An 18,274-nucleotide genomic window follows, 5' to 3' on the forward strand; every position below is an offset into this window, starting at 1 on the left:
TTCAGATTCAGGTGCAGGTGGAGAGGGACCCTCAGGCTCTGGCACAGGCAGAGGATCCTCATCAGGGCCTTTTGAAGCTTGTGGTGAGTCCGACTGCACTCTCTCGAGACACTCAAGATTCGATGACTGGGGCTGCTCAGTGGGACACTCAAGATGTGACGACTGGGGCTGCTCAGCCAGGGCACCCAGTCTCCTCTGGACACCCTGACAGCCGGGGTTGAGTCTGTCACTAAACCACCCTCACCCTTGGAACAGGGACGGGTGCAGGGATAGGCTGTGCCCTGGCCACCCTCACCCTAGGAACTGGGACAGGTGCAGGGTGCTCAATCTTAGGGGTGGCCCCGGGCAGAGCAATAGTCTCAGGGGAGGCCCCAAGCAGGGTGAGAATCTCTGGGGTGCTGGCTGTGGAACATAAACAGTCTTTGCAGATGCTTTAAAAGGCTGTCTCTGGAACTTGACAAAAGTGACTGGACTTGTATAAAGTTTCTTGAAGACATTTCACCTCATCTGAAAGGCTTCTTCAAGAACTTTTAAAGAAGCCCAGTCGCCTTTATTCAAGCTCCAGAGACTACCATAACCTGGATGACTGAATTCTCCTCCTTAGGTCTTCATTGAGCTCCTTGAGCTCCTTTCCCATTGTTCTCAGTATTGGTCGATCCAATAAGTGCCGTCAAATAAATCCTTTTTATCAGCATAAGCAGGATTTGTTTGACAACACTCAAAGAGAAACTAAAAGTTACAGTTAAAAATGATCACTAACGAGAAGCTAAAAAGTCTTGGACTTGTCAAGTCAAAGTCACTGTAGAACCTTCAGCGCCACTTATTAAAAATTTAAGTTAGAGAATGTAGATAATTGAGCCCAAATGTATACTACTGACCCTGTGTGGATTAGAGAAAATCCAAAATAAATTTTTGTTTTTGAAAGTCATTAAAGAGGTATGTTATACAATTATTGTAAAGAACAGCTCAAAGAAATCAATAAATGCCCAAAATTAACAAGATATTCATGAGTGTATGTAAACTTCTGATCACAACTGAATGTCTGCTACAGTTGAGGTAATGTCAGACTGGAGTAAAAACAGAGTGTATTAAGTTGACTGATCTATTTAAAGAAAAAACCCATTACTTGTTGCATGGTGCAAGCAACTCTTATTATAGTTGACCAAGTTTCAAATAATGAGGTCAGTGTACGTGCAAGCAATCCCTATGAACCAAAACCTCATGCCAAGCTCTGAATGGTTGATAACCAACAGTTTTTTTCTACTTTTGGACCTGTGTGATGTCAAAGAGAGACCAAGAATAGAAATATGGCACACTGTGCATTGTAACTCCACGCTAACTGGAGAGAGGGCGTTGGCAACGCCAAAACATTTGCTCTCCAAGTGCCCTGCTAGTTGTTCATGATTTGCAAGTCCACCACAGCAAACAGATAATTAACATAAAAATTTGCAAGGCAGCACAGCATATCACCGCTGCAGCTAGATATAATAATGAATTTACAATTTTTTTTTATGTAATTGTGCTAGGTACAGTTGCAAATTTTTATATGTTTCAGGATACTACTTTATATTTATCTGGACTCTCATAAGAGAAGAGAGATTTCGCAAGAGCTATACCACTTTAAGTATAACATGCAACCATGTCACTCAACAACATTCTATCATTACAGTGAAAGATGTTTCACTGTAGCCATTGATCACTGTTGAGTGCATTTCGGTAGGTGCGCCTCTTATTTTTCAGTGATTAGGAGATAAAAAGTCTCCTTTTCCCCTCCAAGAAGGGAGATTAAAAACAAGAAGCTGCAGCCCATTCTATGCAACTCTGATAGACTCTCTCTCCCTCGGCATCAGCACAACATCACAAAAATGAAGACGGGCGTTTTATCAGGATTATTTACACCGAGACACCTCAATAATTTGATTGATACCATCACTTCTCTTTTCAGTGTAATTCATAATGGTTACATTTTAATGATATTGCATGTGGCAGAAGAGGACAACTAGACTAAATAGCTTACCTGCAAGATTCTCCTAAGAGATTCCAGATAGCTGCGCTCACTCTGAATGATGGAGCCAAGGATATGGCGTCTGACAACCTGCGCAGACAACAGACCAGTCAGAAAATCTAGAGCTAAGGGGACATGATTGGGCTGAAGTATGTATATGCTTTCAGTTAAGCATGGCACAGTCTGATGGATTGAACTATAATAATGTGTTTGTCACTGGAGGAAAAGACTCAAAGACAGACCGCTGAATCGTTGGAATTCCTATGACACGACAGCAGCTGTTGCAACAGGTACAAAGCACAGTTTTCCAAACAGGATGGAGAGTTTAAATTTGTGATGTTGTGTAAAAATTGTGGCAATAATAAACAAATAATATTAACAGCCTCAACTGGAACCAGAGTAAACATAAAGCTGCTACGCTCCGGTGTACCTGGTGGCTAGTCAGACCCTCTGGCATCGGGCTCAGTTGTGGGGGAGGATGCTTCACTTCTGACACAGCCACATCCAGATATCCTGCATCATCTTCCTCTTCTGCAGCTGTTGAGAAATGAAAAAAAGAGAATGACACAGAATGGTTAAAGAGCGCGTATGCGACAGAGATTGAGGCAGGGAGCGAGAGAATAACAGAAATGCAGCCCTCACATCTCACTGCAGCTGAAGAAAAACTGCGACACACTAAGTTTATTACCTCTAAAATATGAAGAGACTTCTGTACTCTCTGAAAAGAGAGCGCAATGGAGAAAGAAGCGAGAGAGAGCGAGACAGAGAAAGCGGGTGAGGCAGAGAGGCCTTTCGAAAAAGGGGGAGGAAAAAAAAAAAATCAACCAATACTGTATTTCTGTAGGAGTAAAGGAGGCACAAAGAAGTGTGACTGCAAAACACAGCCCGACACATTCTCATCTCTGCATTGGCACAAAGACATTCAACAGTTTCTAAAATCCCTACTTCACCCATAACCATAAAGACATAAATACTAGAAGCTTCCAAAATTCCAATTAAAGACTTTGGAATGATAGCAGAGGATTGGTGGAAAAAGAATACAATGTTGTGCTGATTTCCCCTCCATCAATACCTATAAATAGCAGCACTGGCCTCTTTACCTCTTTGTGATGGCTTTAAGATTTGTTGGAGGTGTGGGTTTGGTATCTGTGGTTTATAGGGCTGCTCAGTTCTCCATTAATGGATGCTAATCCATTTCGGTTGTTAAGCGGAGGTCCTTATAACGCAACCTATATGAGAGCACAAGAGGTGCTTCATCTTTCTTCTTTCTCACACATCAAAAAATAAATAAAATAAATGAATAAATCACTCGACCACACTGTCTGTGTGAAAACTGAGGAAGCATGTCTGTTTTATTTATTACAGTTATAATCAGTGAGATCTGCTTTTCACAGTGCTTTCATTTCTCCCTGAAGGGATTTGTATAAAGAAAAAGTAAGACCTTCTATTCTCTCTGCCTGAAACGCTTCTTTGGCTTGGCTAGCTTTATATACAAGCAACTGCCTATAATTCAAAGTGTCAACTGTAAAGAGTTACAAAACCCAAACTTCACAACTTCATAAACATAGTGTAACTTCTATCCCCAAAAGCCAGTTGACCAAGATTTACAAACTTTTCAGACTATTCCTGCATTACCCAATTGATCTTTTCTCTGCAGGAAGGAAACTTTTCGCATGACGGCTATTTTAGTCCTTTCAAGCCCATCCTTCGTTCCGCTTCTCGCAGCCTTCATGAGCTGCTGAACCTAGTTAGAAAGAGCAGACAGAGACAACAAAGAGCGTTAGCGCATGAGGAAAGTGCCATGCTGTGGCAACTTGGTAACCTACTGTGCTCCTCTGGAGAGAAATGGAGGCAAGTGGCGCTCAGTAGACTCATCATGAATCTCACCATCTGTGACTCCCCGTGGGTTGCTGTACAGGCTCTAATCAGTGAGTCTATGAGCGTATCATGGGAAGATTATGGTAACAGGGTTCCACATGAGAGTAACAGAGCTGCGTTGCTCATGGTGGGAGCATTCAGCTGACCACAAACTCCACCCATAGTATCACAGAAGCCCTGCAACAAGACTCCACAGACCCAGAATATACCCACGGTGCTAGTATTTTTAAACAATGGAACAACTTCAGGAAAGTAGGTCATTAATTGGGGGCAAGCTGCACTGGTGTTTATGGAAGTAAATATGCAGAATATTAGTGAATAATTAATGTGTTCCATAAATATATCTTAATATTAAACCAGGCAGGGAAAGAGAGAGTGAGAGAGACCAACAGACCAACCAGGAATCTCAAAGCAAAGTCACAGTCCACAGGCAAGTTGGGAAGGATGGTACAGCAAGCCAGTTAAGCCTTTATATCAGCTGAACATACAAGGCAGCATATTTCAGCTCAGGGTGAACATCAATCCTATTGGCAAACATCTAGCTCTCTAAAGACACGGTGAGATATTGCTGTGTTCACTTGCTGCTGGAGATATACCTTGATGTCATAGTTGTGTTTTCCAGACAGCCTCATAGCCAGTTCCCGTTTGGTCCAGGCGCACCGTTCCCTCAGCCGATGCATTTCAGGAGAGAGCTACAGGTATCGGACAAGGAGGGGCAGGGCACGGGTGCAGGTTGTGTTTAGCCACAAAAGTCAAAAGGGGGATGAAGGAGTGGGAAAAAAGGAAATAGAAAAGGGAAATGGAGGCAAAGAGATCAAGGCAAAACAAGCAACGAAACACTGGGAATTAATCACAAGCACAGAGTGAAAGCTCGAAGCACTGCTTTGGTCAAAGGGGTTATGCTGTATCAGACTGATGGCCTTTGATTTATAGAAGGATGGCGGGGGTTGCAGGCGGTTTAGTGAACATATTAAATAAGCAAACTCTATTGCAGCTCTCCCAGGTTTCTTAGACAAGATGAGAACTTAAGGTACACTTGGTAGAAAAATTAATTGGGTGAAACTAATTAAAAAGTACATGTTTTTGATCAAGGCTGTACTTGCCAAAAAGGGTAACTGCGCCCTAATGGTCACAGTTTTTTTTTTCATTAATTGTTGAGCCAATGCCGATGAATTCTTCCTTTTGTTCAGCGGCCTGGGACGAGTTTGCAGGGGGAACTGTGCGTGTGTGTGTTGGGGGGGATTTTCACACCACACCCCTGTGTAATTACCTGAACTCATTTTCTCTCCCTTCACGAGCAGCATTTTGTTACCCTGGTCTCCCTTGCTTCTCGAAGCATTAATTTAACTTGGGATTTTCTTGGATTACCGTGGAGTTATATCAACACCTTCAATATGTAAAAATATGTAAAGGTAGGTATAAATCTATACATTGATAAGGATTCAACTGAGCAAAATATTTTTTTTTTATTAGAATGATAGAAATCTTCCTCACGCCCGCAACGTGGGTATGCACGTTGCAGGCTGGTGAAGCATAAAGGAAACGCAGCACAATGTGAATGTGAGCACAGTGCCATCATGTGGAAGGACACTCTGAAGCAGAACACTGATTAACAACATCCTTGGCAGAAAAGAGGCAAAGAGATCTGAGGGTTTTCAAAAAGAGATGCCTTCTGTTTACTTTCATCCCACAATGAAAGTATAAAGCTAGACAGCCCGGTGTACATTTTTATGTTATTTATAGTTTCCTTACAGTTCTGTACATTAATAAAGACAACTGCACTAGAGAAGCAGCAGATGAAATATTCACATTGATTTTTTTTTTTTTTTACGTGCTGGAAACCAACCAAAACAACCTGGTCGGTTATGATGCCATTTGCAATATAGAGAGATGACAATTTGTGTGTGCGGGGGTGAAAAAAAAAAAAAAAAAGGTATCGAGAGCGCGTTCACGCGTGCTCTACCTTGCTCTTTGTTGGCAGTTTGGCCTCGTTATCAGAATGCTCGTCATAGCTCTCAAACTCACTGGAGCTCCATCCGTTGTCTGCCTCCAGAGGACCGCCGTCTCTCTGAACATCTTCGTAGATCATGTCTGCTCAATGCAAAAAAAAAAAAAAATTACACATCAGAAACCGCATACCGAGATCTAAGAGAGAGGAAACAAAAAAGCTAATGCACGTCTGCGGCTCCTAACCTTCATCAGGAGAGAGGGGTTCTTCGCTTGGAACGTCATCATAGATCACCTCGGAAGCCTCGGCTGTCTGCGGGTCGGTTTCAGTCGCAGATAAAGCTGGCGGAGTAAAACAGCGGAACTGAAATAAATACTGTTGTTCTTACTTTCAGTACAATAGCTGTACCTGCTGGTGTTAGATAATTCTCAATAAACAGCAAACACACACTCGAACTCAGCTTTGCGCTGACTAAATATTTCAGTGACAGCAGAAATAGGCGCTCCATGCTTATGGTATTCTGCCAAATATCATGTGTATATTGTTGCCACAACGGCTTTGCCCACATGACGTAAGATGATTGTATCAGGCTTGTTTGAGCTATTGACCCATTCTCTCTCCACGCTTGGCAGGATTTGTCATTAACTGCTTTGAGAGTGTTTCAGCCTAATTTAGCTCAGTGAGCTTTATCGATTTGGTCTTAAACTGTGATTTGTCTGCAGCACTTTCCCCTAAACCCCGAACAGCAACAATCACTGTTTTCAATTAATCTGACTGAAGATGTATATTCTATCATGGATTATTCAGTCTAAAATTTAAAATAACCTTGCATACGAGCCAGAAGATAAACTAATCTTTTCTTTCTTTTTCTTTTTTTTTTTTTTCCCCTCAACAAAAAAGGATTAGCTCCACAAATGTTCGTTATACCTCACTTGGTTTCCGGTGCTTGTGCATTCAGAAAGGATTCACAGTAGAGAAGAAAACAACTGGATTTGGGCTATCAGCCTGACTCTCAGCGTATCGGGAAAGTGGCTGCTGGGCCTCTTGGGAACGTGGCTTTTTACTTTAGATGTGGTATACCAGAAGTTCTTCACTGTGTTTTCTTATTTTATATTTTTTCCACAGCAACAAAATGACACTCGAATAAACTCATTCACAGTTCTCACTGAATCTAAATGGTATCTAAAAAATATGGAAAAATTATCGATACAATATCAGTGATTACAGAAGTATGTGCCAGGCCATAACCAAGGACTGATGGCCCATAGCTGCTTTAACAAAGAGGAAATACTTCATTATTCACAGAACATTTTGTCAAAGTGAATTGTAATTTGTCTAAATAATGCACAATTTTGGCTCCACAGGAGGTTTATCCACACACAAAATATGAAGTCCAACAATTGAAGACTTTATCTGAAATTGTGGCAAGCGTGAAATAGTAATAAATTTCTCACTAGGATCAGCACAACAATAGTCATTTTTCTTGTTTTAAGTCAGTTTTGCTTCTACCGTTTTGTGTATTTTAATTTTAGATATCGGGAAGAAAGGTTTAATGTGCTTCTATTATTCGATCAATTTAACTGCATTGTACGCATTCAGACTAAAGCAGAAGCCTCCGTGTGAAAACGCATCAGAGGGGGTGGGACATGAAAAAAAAATGTCATGCAGTATTGCAGGGCTCCTTTACATCTCTCATTTCTGAGCCACCTTCAAATAACAGCAGCACTGCTGACTGAGTCGAAATCCAAAAGCAATTTTCCCTCATGGAAATGGTACTCTATTGATCCTCATCCTAAATTAATTGGATTCATGTCATGTCTGTGTAAAAATCAAATCATGGCACAGAATATGTGCGCGAGCCAGTGGGTGCTGCATCTGTAAATGTTTGAATGGAGTGTGTATACGTGTGTATGTGTTTGTACACATGGAAGCATCTTTATGTGTGTGTCTGGCCGTTCAATGTAGAAATCAATGAGCCATGAGATGACCGCAGATTTGTAATATGGTGTTCTTGCCACCTTTGATCAAGGTCAAGAGATGCAATGTGTAATACTAACAAAATACTGTTTACAATTCATATTGCCAGTCTCATTACAGTGTGGTCCACAGTACTGTTTACCCAATTCTGGAGGCCGTATTGGCTTTTCTATCAGATCTATCCGCAATGTGAACACTGTAATACGTAGGTGGAATGAGTCTGAGTCCCAAGGCAAGCTTAGGTTTAATCTTTTTTGGTCTGAAATTGAACCCTTGATCTACAGTATAAGGTGTATCAGTTCACTGTCAATATAATTTAGTTTTGTACCTTCAGAGATGCCCCTCGAGCCTTCCTTGACGGTTTCTTTTCTGTGGTCTCCCGAATCGACCGGGGACTCCACAGCTGACGGTGCCACAGGAAGCCCCTGGAGCTCCTCTCCTGCACAAGGAACTGAAGTACTGGGCTCATCTGCCGCTGCCGAGGCCCTGGAAGGTACCCAAACATTAGCACAGTTAAACTAACACTGAGTGCTGTGTGCCTCATAATAAGTTAATTTCAGTGTGAGGAAGGGGAGTCAGAGTGGTTGGAGGGTGGCAGGGGGGGATGGGTTGTAAATAGTTCTTTGCTGTTCAAGCATAAAAAATGCACACTCCCTAAAGTCTGACAGAACGCATCTTGCTACAGTCAAATTATTGTGATGTCTCTGAAGTAACTACAGGAACAGGATTTTTCCCAATATGGCCAGTGGTGCATTTTTACCTCTGCCAAAGAGGCTGTTTTGTTGTCCCTATTGTCTTTGTGTTTATTTGATATTTAAGAAAGGTTTTTTTCCAAAAACAAAAAAACAGATTTCAAAGAAATTTGGTTGGAAGTGATAACAGGTTCTTTTTTTTTTATTTCTTGCATAGAGGAATTGTGGCACCCTCCGAAGAGCAGGTCTCCAGCATAATTTCAGCTTGTTTTGTTCACTGGTGTTTCATTTAATCAAACATTTTCAAACATCAAACATAAAAGTTTGTTTACGGAGCCACCAGAAACAACAGGAAAGATTTTTCATAAATTTTTGTCATGTAAGGTAACACAGACTTGTTGCCGTCACTGCACGTGGACACAGTGCCGCTGTGTGTATTGCGATGCAGTTGAGAAATCAGGACAAAAACCAATATCAAGGGCGCCTGGGTGGCTTAGCGGTGAAGTCGGCGACCACATACATATGCCGCGTTGCCTGTTGCCAATTTGCCTGCGTGTCTTCCGCTCTAGCTTTCCCCCATTTCCTGTCTCTCTCCACTGCCCATAAAAGCCGCTGTGGCCAAAAATGCAAAAAAAAAAAAAAAAAACCAATATCAAATTCAGTGGACTGCTCAGCCTCTAAAGCTCATGACAGTAGGGTTATGCCATTAATTAAAAATAAAATAGTGATACCTTCAGCTATAACTGGACTACACTGCACTATTTCAATTATTCACAAGAACTTTTGCAAAGCCACATGCCCAAAGCGTGCTACTTGAGTCACTTAACATGTCCCTGAGCACTGTCAAATCATTGTCTGTCATGCCTGAGGCTGACTATAATTACTACTGGCTTTATGAATGAAAACATGCCCTGAACCAGCTATTAAAATCAGACTCGAGCACCACAGGGGGAAATCGTGTTGATACAGCTATCACAATGCTTGTGTTGATGCTACCAGTGAGGCATTTTTCTCCCCCACATGACTGATAATATGACAGGATCCAGCATGTAGGAAAATCTCATCTACACTAATTAAATTGTCTCTGCTAAACACCTCAGCAATACTTGCGATGCCGGTAGCAGCGGTGGCAGCTACTCAGAGTGATGGGCAACTAGTAGACAAATGTGACGTGCCTGAAGATTGCTGCGCACAAGAACTGCTGGGGAGGTAGACTTGCAAACTTGAAACATCTACTGGCATTCAACAATCCTGCGAAGTGTTATCTCTTACTGTAGGAGCATGCAGAGAGCACGCAATGATCAAAGCCAGCAGAAAGTAGTTTTTAACCATCTGCAATCTATGGAATATGGAAGTACGTGCGATGGAAATGATACATGATGGAAACATAAGAAACGGGGCCTTTTAAATTCTCTTTAAATATACACTTAAACTCATTTGTGCCACGTTTTCCCTGTTGCACAATAAATTCCCGCCACATGCTTGGAAGTAGATATGCCCTGCCAACATGTTGTATTAGAGCTACTGATAATACCATTTGGTTTTGTGGTGGTGTCAAGTGCTCCAAAGTATTACTCTGATGCATTGTCTATGATGTAGCATCATTCATCTCAATCTGAAGGACAAAAGGGATCTCCGCCCACATGAAAACAAACCAAAAAAAAAAGCCATTTCTCTTCACATTTCTTGCAATGAACTGATCTCTTGTCATTAAAATTACTTGTGTGGGAAAAGAGCAGAGTCAGAACAATAGTGATACACAGATTGCTCGCCTGACTGTGCGCATTCATGTCAAGTATGAGTAATCTGAGCAGGGTACCGATCGATCCAGGAATGTCTTTGCACACCCCCGTCACAACTTATCTCTGCCTATAAGCCCCAGTGAGTCATATAGCTTAAGGAGAGAAAGAGGAATGATTTTTCAATGCAAATGACATCGCCCGGGGCAGAGCACAGCCTAAAGTGGAAGCTGCTTGAATGCAAATCCTGCATTTCCGTCTGTTTCCATTCTCTTTACTGCAGCAGAGCAGTACAACGTGACATGGCTCTACCTGCCCCCCCCCCCGATCTCTCCTGGTTATATCTGATAGAACTGAAAGAAAAAGACTTGGAAACCATTTAGAAATATCAGGATTTCTCTAGTGGTTGCCCATAAAGTATCATCTGATTGATCTTCATCTAAGTCAAAGTTATGCGCAAACATAATCTAATGAACAAATAATATACAGTAATAATGTTCATGTCTTTATTAAGCACACTGAGTAATCCTTCACCTACCCACTCCTTATGCTGAACCTTTCCCACACTGCGCCCTGTCTTAATGCTAAGTTGTTCTATACATGACAGACTCCAATTAGACTGCACTGCAAGTCTTAAGTTCATGGCTTCTCATTATATTTATATGCTAGTTTGATTTAAAGGTTTTTACAGCATCACCTTTGTTTCTCTTTCTTTCACAGCTCAACCAACACAGGCAAGTACAGGGTGAGAGTTCTTCAAACAAAGCAGCTGTGAGAAATAAATGTGTTCTTCATGGTAGATTAGATGCGTTTTTTTTTTGTTTTTTTTCCAAGGGCAACTGTGTAAAGTTCTCTGCAAAGTTCCAAAAGGATAAAAAAGGTGAAGGGAAAAAAGTTCTATCGGGGAAAACAATAAAAACTGAAAAAGAGAAGTTTTATTCTCTAAGGTTAGAGCTCCGGGTGCATAAAACAGTTGCATGCACACCACGTTGCCGTGGTCTTTTGTGTTAATCTTTTCACTGCTGAAGTTCTGTGTCATCCGTTTAATGAAAACTATCTGTCACGGGATAAAAAGTGAAGTCAGAAGTAAATGCCGGTATCAAACACTGGCATGCACATAAAACTCCGGAGAGAAGTGCTGCGCTTTGAGCCTAATAGCTGAAACGAGCTAATGTGCTGTCATAGCAGTGTTAAGAAAAAAAAGAAAAAAACATATTTCTACAATAACAATCGCAAAGTAATTTTGGCAATATTATTCTAAAAATGCTGACAGCTTTAGTGGATGTGCTGACAGTCTTAACACCTTGATTGTGGAAAGTGCTATTGATAGCTTTTCTTTAAAAGGCACACTATTGACTAAACCGAACTGGAAACGTGCACTCAGCAGAAATCTTCCTGAATGAGAAATTGCCAAGACCTCGCTGTGACTTTATCGCACACACACAGGCACGCAAGCGCGCACGTATATAATCATTTATGCACTCGCATATGCACACAGCAGAAACATACACATACAGACACGCTCACACCTGTGTGCAAATACAGGCAACTCCTTTCAGCACAGGAAAGCACACAGGAATCCAAACTATCAGCAGAGGTTTCTGAACACACTTCCTAGAAGCACAGGAGGGAGATCCCATCACAGACCGGGCTGCTTCATGGCTTCCACCGAGCACAGATCTCAACCAAAGGGCTTTTGCCATTTTGTTGCTGTTTTGAAAAAAAAAACCCTCAAGGCCAGTATGTAAAATATAGTACAATAAGTAGTAAGTAAAGCTAGGAAGTACACAAAACAGCTACAGTGTTAAAACCACCTGCCTGACATGTATATGCACCACTTGTGATGCCAAAACAACTCTGACCAATCAAGCCACGGAGCCGACGAGACCTCTGAAGGTGTCCTTTGGTATCAGACAACAAGACGCTAGCAGCAGATCCTTTAAGTCCTATAAGTTGCAAAGTTGGGCTTCCATAGATCACACTTAAGTTTCCATCACAGCCTACAGATGTTTGATAGGATGCAGCAGCAGGGAATTCAGAGGCCAAGTCAACACCTAAATCTATTCCTAAACAATTTTTTGCAGTGGAGTCAGAGGTATTACTTTGCTACTGCCATCAGTGTTACCATGAAGGGGGATATATGGTCTCTAACCAGTGTAATGATCCATGATGGACGTTATTGCTAAATGTGTGTCACAGTTATTGTTCTCTTTAAGTTAGGTTGTTTTGGGGTTGAACCGGAAGGAGATGTGGGGGGTCGCTCTTGGGAGGGAGGTCTCTTTTTTTCTTGTGTGAGTTAGAGTTGGCTGTATCCGGCGAGAGCTGTTCTGTGTGTGTCCGGCCTGATTAAATGGTGTTAGTAACGAAACCTCTGCCTGGTGCTTGGGTGACATAACGGAACGTTACACTGGTGTCAGAAGCTTAAACTACGAACTACCACGCCTGGATCTATTACCAGCGGCTCTGCTCACGGCTCAGGGACACAACTCCCGATTATGCGGAGGAACACTGTTAAGAAGGAGGAGCAGGAGATGGATATCCGACCCGCTCGCAGTGTGAGGGAAGCGGCGCTCCAGCTGGCTGCTGAAGCTGGGTTCTCCCCAGGTTTGTCTCGGCTGGAGGGCCGTTCGCGCCATGATCGCCATTTCGGCGGGACGGAGCGGAGGTCATGTGATGTAAACAATGATGGCGGCGCCCATGCACAGCCGGCTACGGTAAACATAAAGACACCCAAGTTCAGCGGTAAGACGCCGTGGGAAGTGTTTATTGCTCAGTTTGAACTATTAGCTGCTGCAGCTGGCTGGTCTGTCGAACATAAAGCATTGCAATTAGCTCTGTGCCTGTGTGAGGATGCAGCAGCATGCCTGCTGCTGCTGAGTGAAAGAGAGAGGGGAGACTATACTGCTCTAGTTGGGGCACTCCAGAGACGGTTTGGGCAGTATAACCAGCCTGTGCTACTGAGGTCAGAGTTTCACAACAGACGGAGACTGCCTGGAGAACCGCTGCGTATCCTGGCCCATGACATTGAGTGCCTCTGCAGGCGGGCCTATGACAACATGCCCCTTGCAGTGCAGACAGAGCTCGCCCGTGATCAGTTCCTACAGGCCCTCAGTCCCAAGGAGCTCCGTATTCAGACACAGCTTGCTCGTCCAACCACACTCAGTGCAGCTCTGGAGTTGGCGTTGGAGAGGGAGATGCTGACAGGACCTCCTGGAGGGGCTGAGGATTCACCAGTGGTCAGAGCAACATCTGCACCTGCTGAGCGGACGGAGAGGCAGGGGGGACCACACAGCATGACCCAGGCGGCTGCTCTTCAGTCACCTTCTCCCCGTGCTGGCACACGCCGCCGACCACAAAGCTGCTGGGGATGTGGACAAGCTGGACATCTCATCAGGCAGTGCCCCAGGTTTGCAGCGGCGCAGGGAAACGGTCAGGGGCCCGTGTAGGTGGGAGTACACGGGCCGTCGTGACCAACACCCCCACACCACCCACATTGTCACCTGGCATGGTCATTACTGTAGGCTGGACCCAAGTTGGTGACTTTTGCCACATTCCGGTGGTGGTTGATGGGGTATCCTGCACAGCACTCCTCGACACAGGGTCCAACACAACACTGGTCCGACCTGACATCATTCCAGCTGGGACTGCCATGCAAACAACCAATGTGCAGCTTAAGACAGTGACTGGTGACCTGGCCCCCATAAAAGGGAGGGGGATGTTTCAGTTTAAGGTTGGAGACCTAACCATGCCTTTTGCTGCCTGGGTGGCTGACGTCCAGGATGCCTGCATCCTGGGGCTGGACTTTTTACGAGCCATTGATGGTGTGCTGGACCTCGGGGAAGGCTGTCTGTTACTCCTGGGAGGAGAGAGGGTGCAGCTTAAACCCCCACCTTTAAACCCATCCCCTGCTGTAATAGCGGCTTGCACCTCGGAGTCCCCTGTATTACCACTAGTTGAACAGCGAACTGATGAAGAGGAGAGGCTGTCAGCAGTGAGAAACGTCTGGTCCAGGAACTGTGAGGGCCTGACTCAGCAGCAGCAAGGAAGTCTATGGCAGGTGCTCTTGGACTTTAAAGACATTTTTGCCCTCACAGAGTGTGATGTAGGCCTGACACACTTGGTGGAACACGTTATTGACACTGGGGATGCTCGTCCTGTTAAAATGCGTCCTCGTCGCCTTCCTCTGGCTCATCAGGAGGCGGCTGACCAAGAACTGCGTGAGATGCTAAAGATGGGCATCATAGAGCCATCTGAAAGTCCCTGGGCATCTGCTGTGGTGATGGTGCCCAAGAAGAACAGTCCACGAATGCGCTTCTGCGTGGACTACAGGCCACTTAATAAAGTTACTAAAAAGGACTCTTATCCCCTTCCCAGAATCGATGAGTCTCTCGACCTGGTGGCAGGGTCTTCCTGGTTCTCCACCCTGGACCTGCGAAGTGGTTACTGGCAGGTGCCTCTGTCCCCAGATTCTAGACCAAAGACGGCCTTTTGCACGAACAGGGGACTGTGGCAGTTCAGAGTCCTGAGCTTTGGCCTGTGCAACGCCCCAGCCACCTTTGAGAGACTTATGGACGGTGTGCTGGCTGGTGTCCCAAGACAGCAGTGTCTGGTCTACCTGGACGACCTCCTGGTGCATGGGACCTCTTTTGAAACCACCATGGATACCCTGAGACAGGTAATGGAGAGAGTAAGGGCCGCAGGCCTTAAGCTGCACCCGGACAAGTGTCACTTCATGAGGAGGGAGGTGGAGTTCCTTGGTCACAAGTTGGGTCGGGAGGGCATCAGCACTTTGGAGGAAAAAGTGCAGACCATTAGGGACTGGCCCACTCCCGCAGACCAGGTGCAACTAAAAAGCTTCCTGGGACTGGCGTCATATTACAGGAGGTTTGTAAAAGGCTTCTCCTCCATAGCTGCACCACTCTTTCGCCTGCTGCAGAAGGATCACGACTTCAGCTGGACCCAAGACTGTCAGCAGGCATTCGACACCCTGCGCAGATCCCTGACGGAGTCTCCGATCCTTGCCCCACCTGACCCCGCACTACCATTTGTCCTGGACACAGATGCAAGTAGTGTGGGACTGGGAGCCGTGCTGTCGCAGGTCGGACCTGAAGGTGAGAAGGTGGTGGCATACTTCAGCCGGGTCCTGAATAAGAGTGAGCGACGCTATTGTGTCACACGGCGAGAGCTCCTGGCTGTGGTGATGGCAGTGAGACACTTTAAGTACTACCTATGTGGCACGCCTTTTATCATCAGGACTGATCATGCCGCCCTCCAGTGGCTTATGTCTTTCAGAGAACCAGAGGGGCAGGTGGCTCGTTGGCTGGAGGAGCTCCAGGCCTTTAATTTCACTGTGGAGCACAGAGCAGGGGCACACCACTCCAATGCAGATGCACTATCCCGCCGCCCATGTGCCGCGACAGGCTGCCGCTATTGTGGGAAGCGGGAGGAGAAGGAGAGGGAACTCACAGCAACAGATAATCCTGCACAGCTCTCCTGCAGGGCACTCCTAGTGGTGGACATGGCAGAATGGAGGGCCCAGCAGGAGCAAGACACCGACCTGCTACCAGTACTACGATGGCTTGAGAACGAGCAGCGACCTAACTGGGATGAGGTTACCGGGCTCTCTATCGCCACCAAAGGGCTGTGGGCCAAGTTCAATGCTCTAAGGTTGGACAAGGGAGTGCTGCAGCGCGGCTGGAAAGATCCTGCTACAGGTGAGGAAAGGTGGCAAGTTGTGGTACCCAAGTCGCTAAGGCCAGCGGTGCTGGAAGCCTGCCATGGGAGTAGAGGCGCTGGCCACTTTGGCGTGTCAAAGACCCTTCGCCGCCTGCGCCAGGGTTACTATTGGGGCCAGCAGCGTAGAGATGTGGAGGGCTTCTGCCGAAGCTGTGACTCCTGTGCTGCCCACAAAGGTCCGCTGGACCAGTCCCGTGCTCAACTTCAACAGCAACCGGCAGGTGCACCGATGGAGCGAGTGGCTGTGGACATCATGGGGCCATTTCCCCGGACTGATAGGGGAAACCGCTATGTGGTTGCTGCTATGGACTATTTTACCAAATGGCCGGAAGCATACGCCATCCCGGACCAGGAGGCGGAGACAGTGGCTGACACATTAGTGGAGGGAATGCTCAGCAGATTTGGAACGGCAGGGGTTCTTCACAGTGACCAAGGCCGTAACTTTGAGTCCAGGGTGTTTGCTGCCATGTGCGAACGCCTTGGAATTCAGAAGACCCGCACCACGCCACTCCACCCCCAGAGTGATGGCCTGGTGGAAAGGTTTAATAGGACACTGGCCCAGCAGTTAGCCATCATCACGTCAGAACACCAGCGTGACTGGGACACTCACCTCCCACTCATCCTAATGGCCTACAGGTCGGCCGTCCAGGACTCCACCCAGTGCACACCCGCCCTGCTCATGTTAGGGAGAGAACTAAGGACCCCTGCTGAACTGGCTTTTGGGAAACCTCCTGATGCTCCGGATGCGCCACCGGGTCAAAGCTATGCCAGGAAGCTGCAGGACCGACTGGAGTCGGCGCATTCCTATGCTCGGGACCAGCTGGCAAAGGCGGGACTGCGGCAAAAGAGAAACTACGACCTGACTACTAAAGGGAGGCACTTCCGTGCTGGAGAGCTGGTGTGGGTCTACAGCCCGAAGAGGAAAAAAGGACGGTGTCCTAAACTGGACAGCAACTGGGTTGGACCCTGCAGTGTCCTGGAACGAGTTGGGGAAGTGGTTTATAGAGTACAGTTACCACCTAGAGGCAGGAAAGTGGTCCTGCACAGAGACAGGATGGCCCCTTATAAGGGTCGTTCTCCTTACCCTTTCTCTGAGGGATGCGTGCAAATCCCCCACACTCCAGCTCAGCTGGACTCCCAGCTGGACATGGCTCCCTCCCCATCCCCTTGTTCTCCCCCTCAGTTTCCTGTAGTTCATGCCACCCCTCGGAAGCCAAAGAGGCGACGTCAACTGCCTCCCCGCCTCAGAGACTGTGTTTTTCCCTCGAGGACGAGGAACTTTTTGTTGGGGGAGCAGTGTAATGATCCATGATGGACGTTATTGCTAAATGTGTGTCACAGTTATTGTTCTCTTTAAGTTAGGTTGTTTTGGGGTTGAACCGGAAGGAGATGTGGGGGGTCGCTCTTGGGAGGGAGGTCTCTTTTTTTCTTGTGTGAGTTAGAGTTGGCTGTATCCGGCGAGAGCTGTTCTGTGTGTGTCCGGCCTGATTAAATGGTGTTAGTAACGAAACCTCTGCCTGGTGCTTGGGTGACATAACGGAACGTTACACCACTAAGCAATGAGTGTTATGGGTCAAAATGAAACACCAATGAATGCTACAACCCAGAATACCGCCCATAGCATGCCTCTGCAGCCTTTTTTTCAAACAGTGAATCCTGCTGCCACACAAACAGTCAGCCGGATAGTATAAAAGAAAATGTGACTCATAAGACCACATCTACTTCCACTGCTCGCCAGCCCAGTCCTGACACTCAAATGCCCATTAAGGCACTTTCAGCAGAGGGCACGGGGTTAGCGCAGGCTCTCTGACGGGTCTGTCATGTTCTGACATCTTTCTATCATCTTTATCTTCACAGGTTTTCTGACATTTCTGCCAGAGTATCTCTCCTGTGGGACTGAACCACACGGGTCAGTTTCAGCTGAATGTGCTGAACCCTGAGCAGCCATGACCCTGATGCTGGTTCACTCGTTATCCTTCCTCAGATTATTATCGGTAGCCATAATTGTCCTTTTTTTTCCTTGATTCTAACGCATCACTTACTATCGAGTATAACCTTCGTCTTGATAGGCGCAACTGTAATGAGATAATCAGTGTAAGTCACCTCACTTGCCGATAATTTCAATGTTGTGGTTGATTTCAGTTTTTATTTTATTGTGTTTATTACTGGGATTCATTTTGCTTTGGGGATTTAATAGGATGGCTGCATTTCAAGCGTATGGTGAGTTCAAGCTGACTATAGACTGTCGGTGCCGGGGCTTCTGTTCGGTAAGCGACTTTGACTGCTGACCTCCCCCTGG

At 45.7% G+C, this 18,274-nt stretch overlaps 1 protein-coding gene across 2 annotated transcripts in view; it reads right to left on the reverse strand.

The window, feature by feature from the left end:
* arhgef10la (Rho guanine nucleotide exchange factor (GEF) 10-like a) overlaps window positions 1–18,274 on the reverse strand; it is a 122,524-nt gene that overhangs the window by 85,658 nt on the left and 18,592 nt on the right. The window contains exons 4-10 of one of the 2 annotated variants that reach the window (XM_030730454.1): window positions 8,137–8,294; window positions 6,077–6,172; window positions 5,847–5,974; window positions 4,480–4,575; window positions 3,641–3,749; window positions 2,436–2,542; window positions 2,018–2,095 (exon numbers count right to left, since the gene is read on the reverse strand). In XM_030730454.1, coding sequence (XP_030586314.1) covers window positions 2,018–2,095; window positions 2,436–2,542; window positions 3,641–3,749; window positions 4,480–4,575; window positions 5,847–5,974; window positions 6,077–6,172; window positions 8,137–8,294 — 772 coding nt within the window. The remainder of the gene's footprint in view (window positions 1–2,017; window positions 2,096–2,435; window positions 2,543–3,640; window positions 3,750–4,479; window positions 4,576–5,846; window positions 5,975–6,076; window positions 6,173–8,136; window positions 8,295–18,274) is intronic. The other variant, XM_030730455.1, reaches the window with a different exon arrangement.

This window comes from Archocentrus centrarchus, chromosome 5 (genome assembly GCF_007364275.1).
Source record: "Archocentrus centrarchus isolate MPI-CPG fArcCen1 chromosome 5, fArcCen1, whole genome shotgun sequence".
Taxonomy (NCBI): domain Eukaryota; kingdom Metazoa; phylum Chordata; class Actinopteri; order Cichliformes; family Cichlidae; genus Archocentrus; species Archocentrus centrarchus.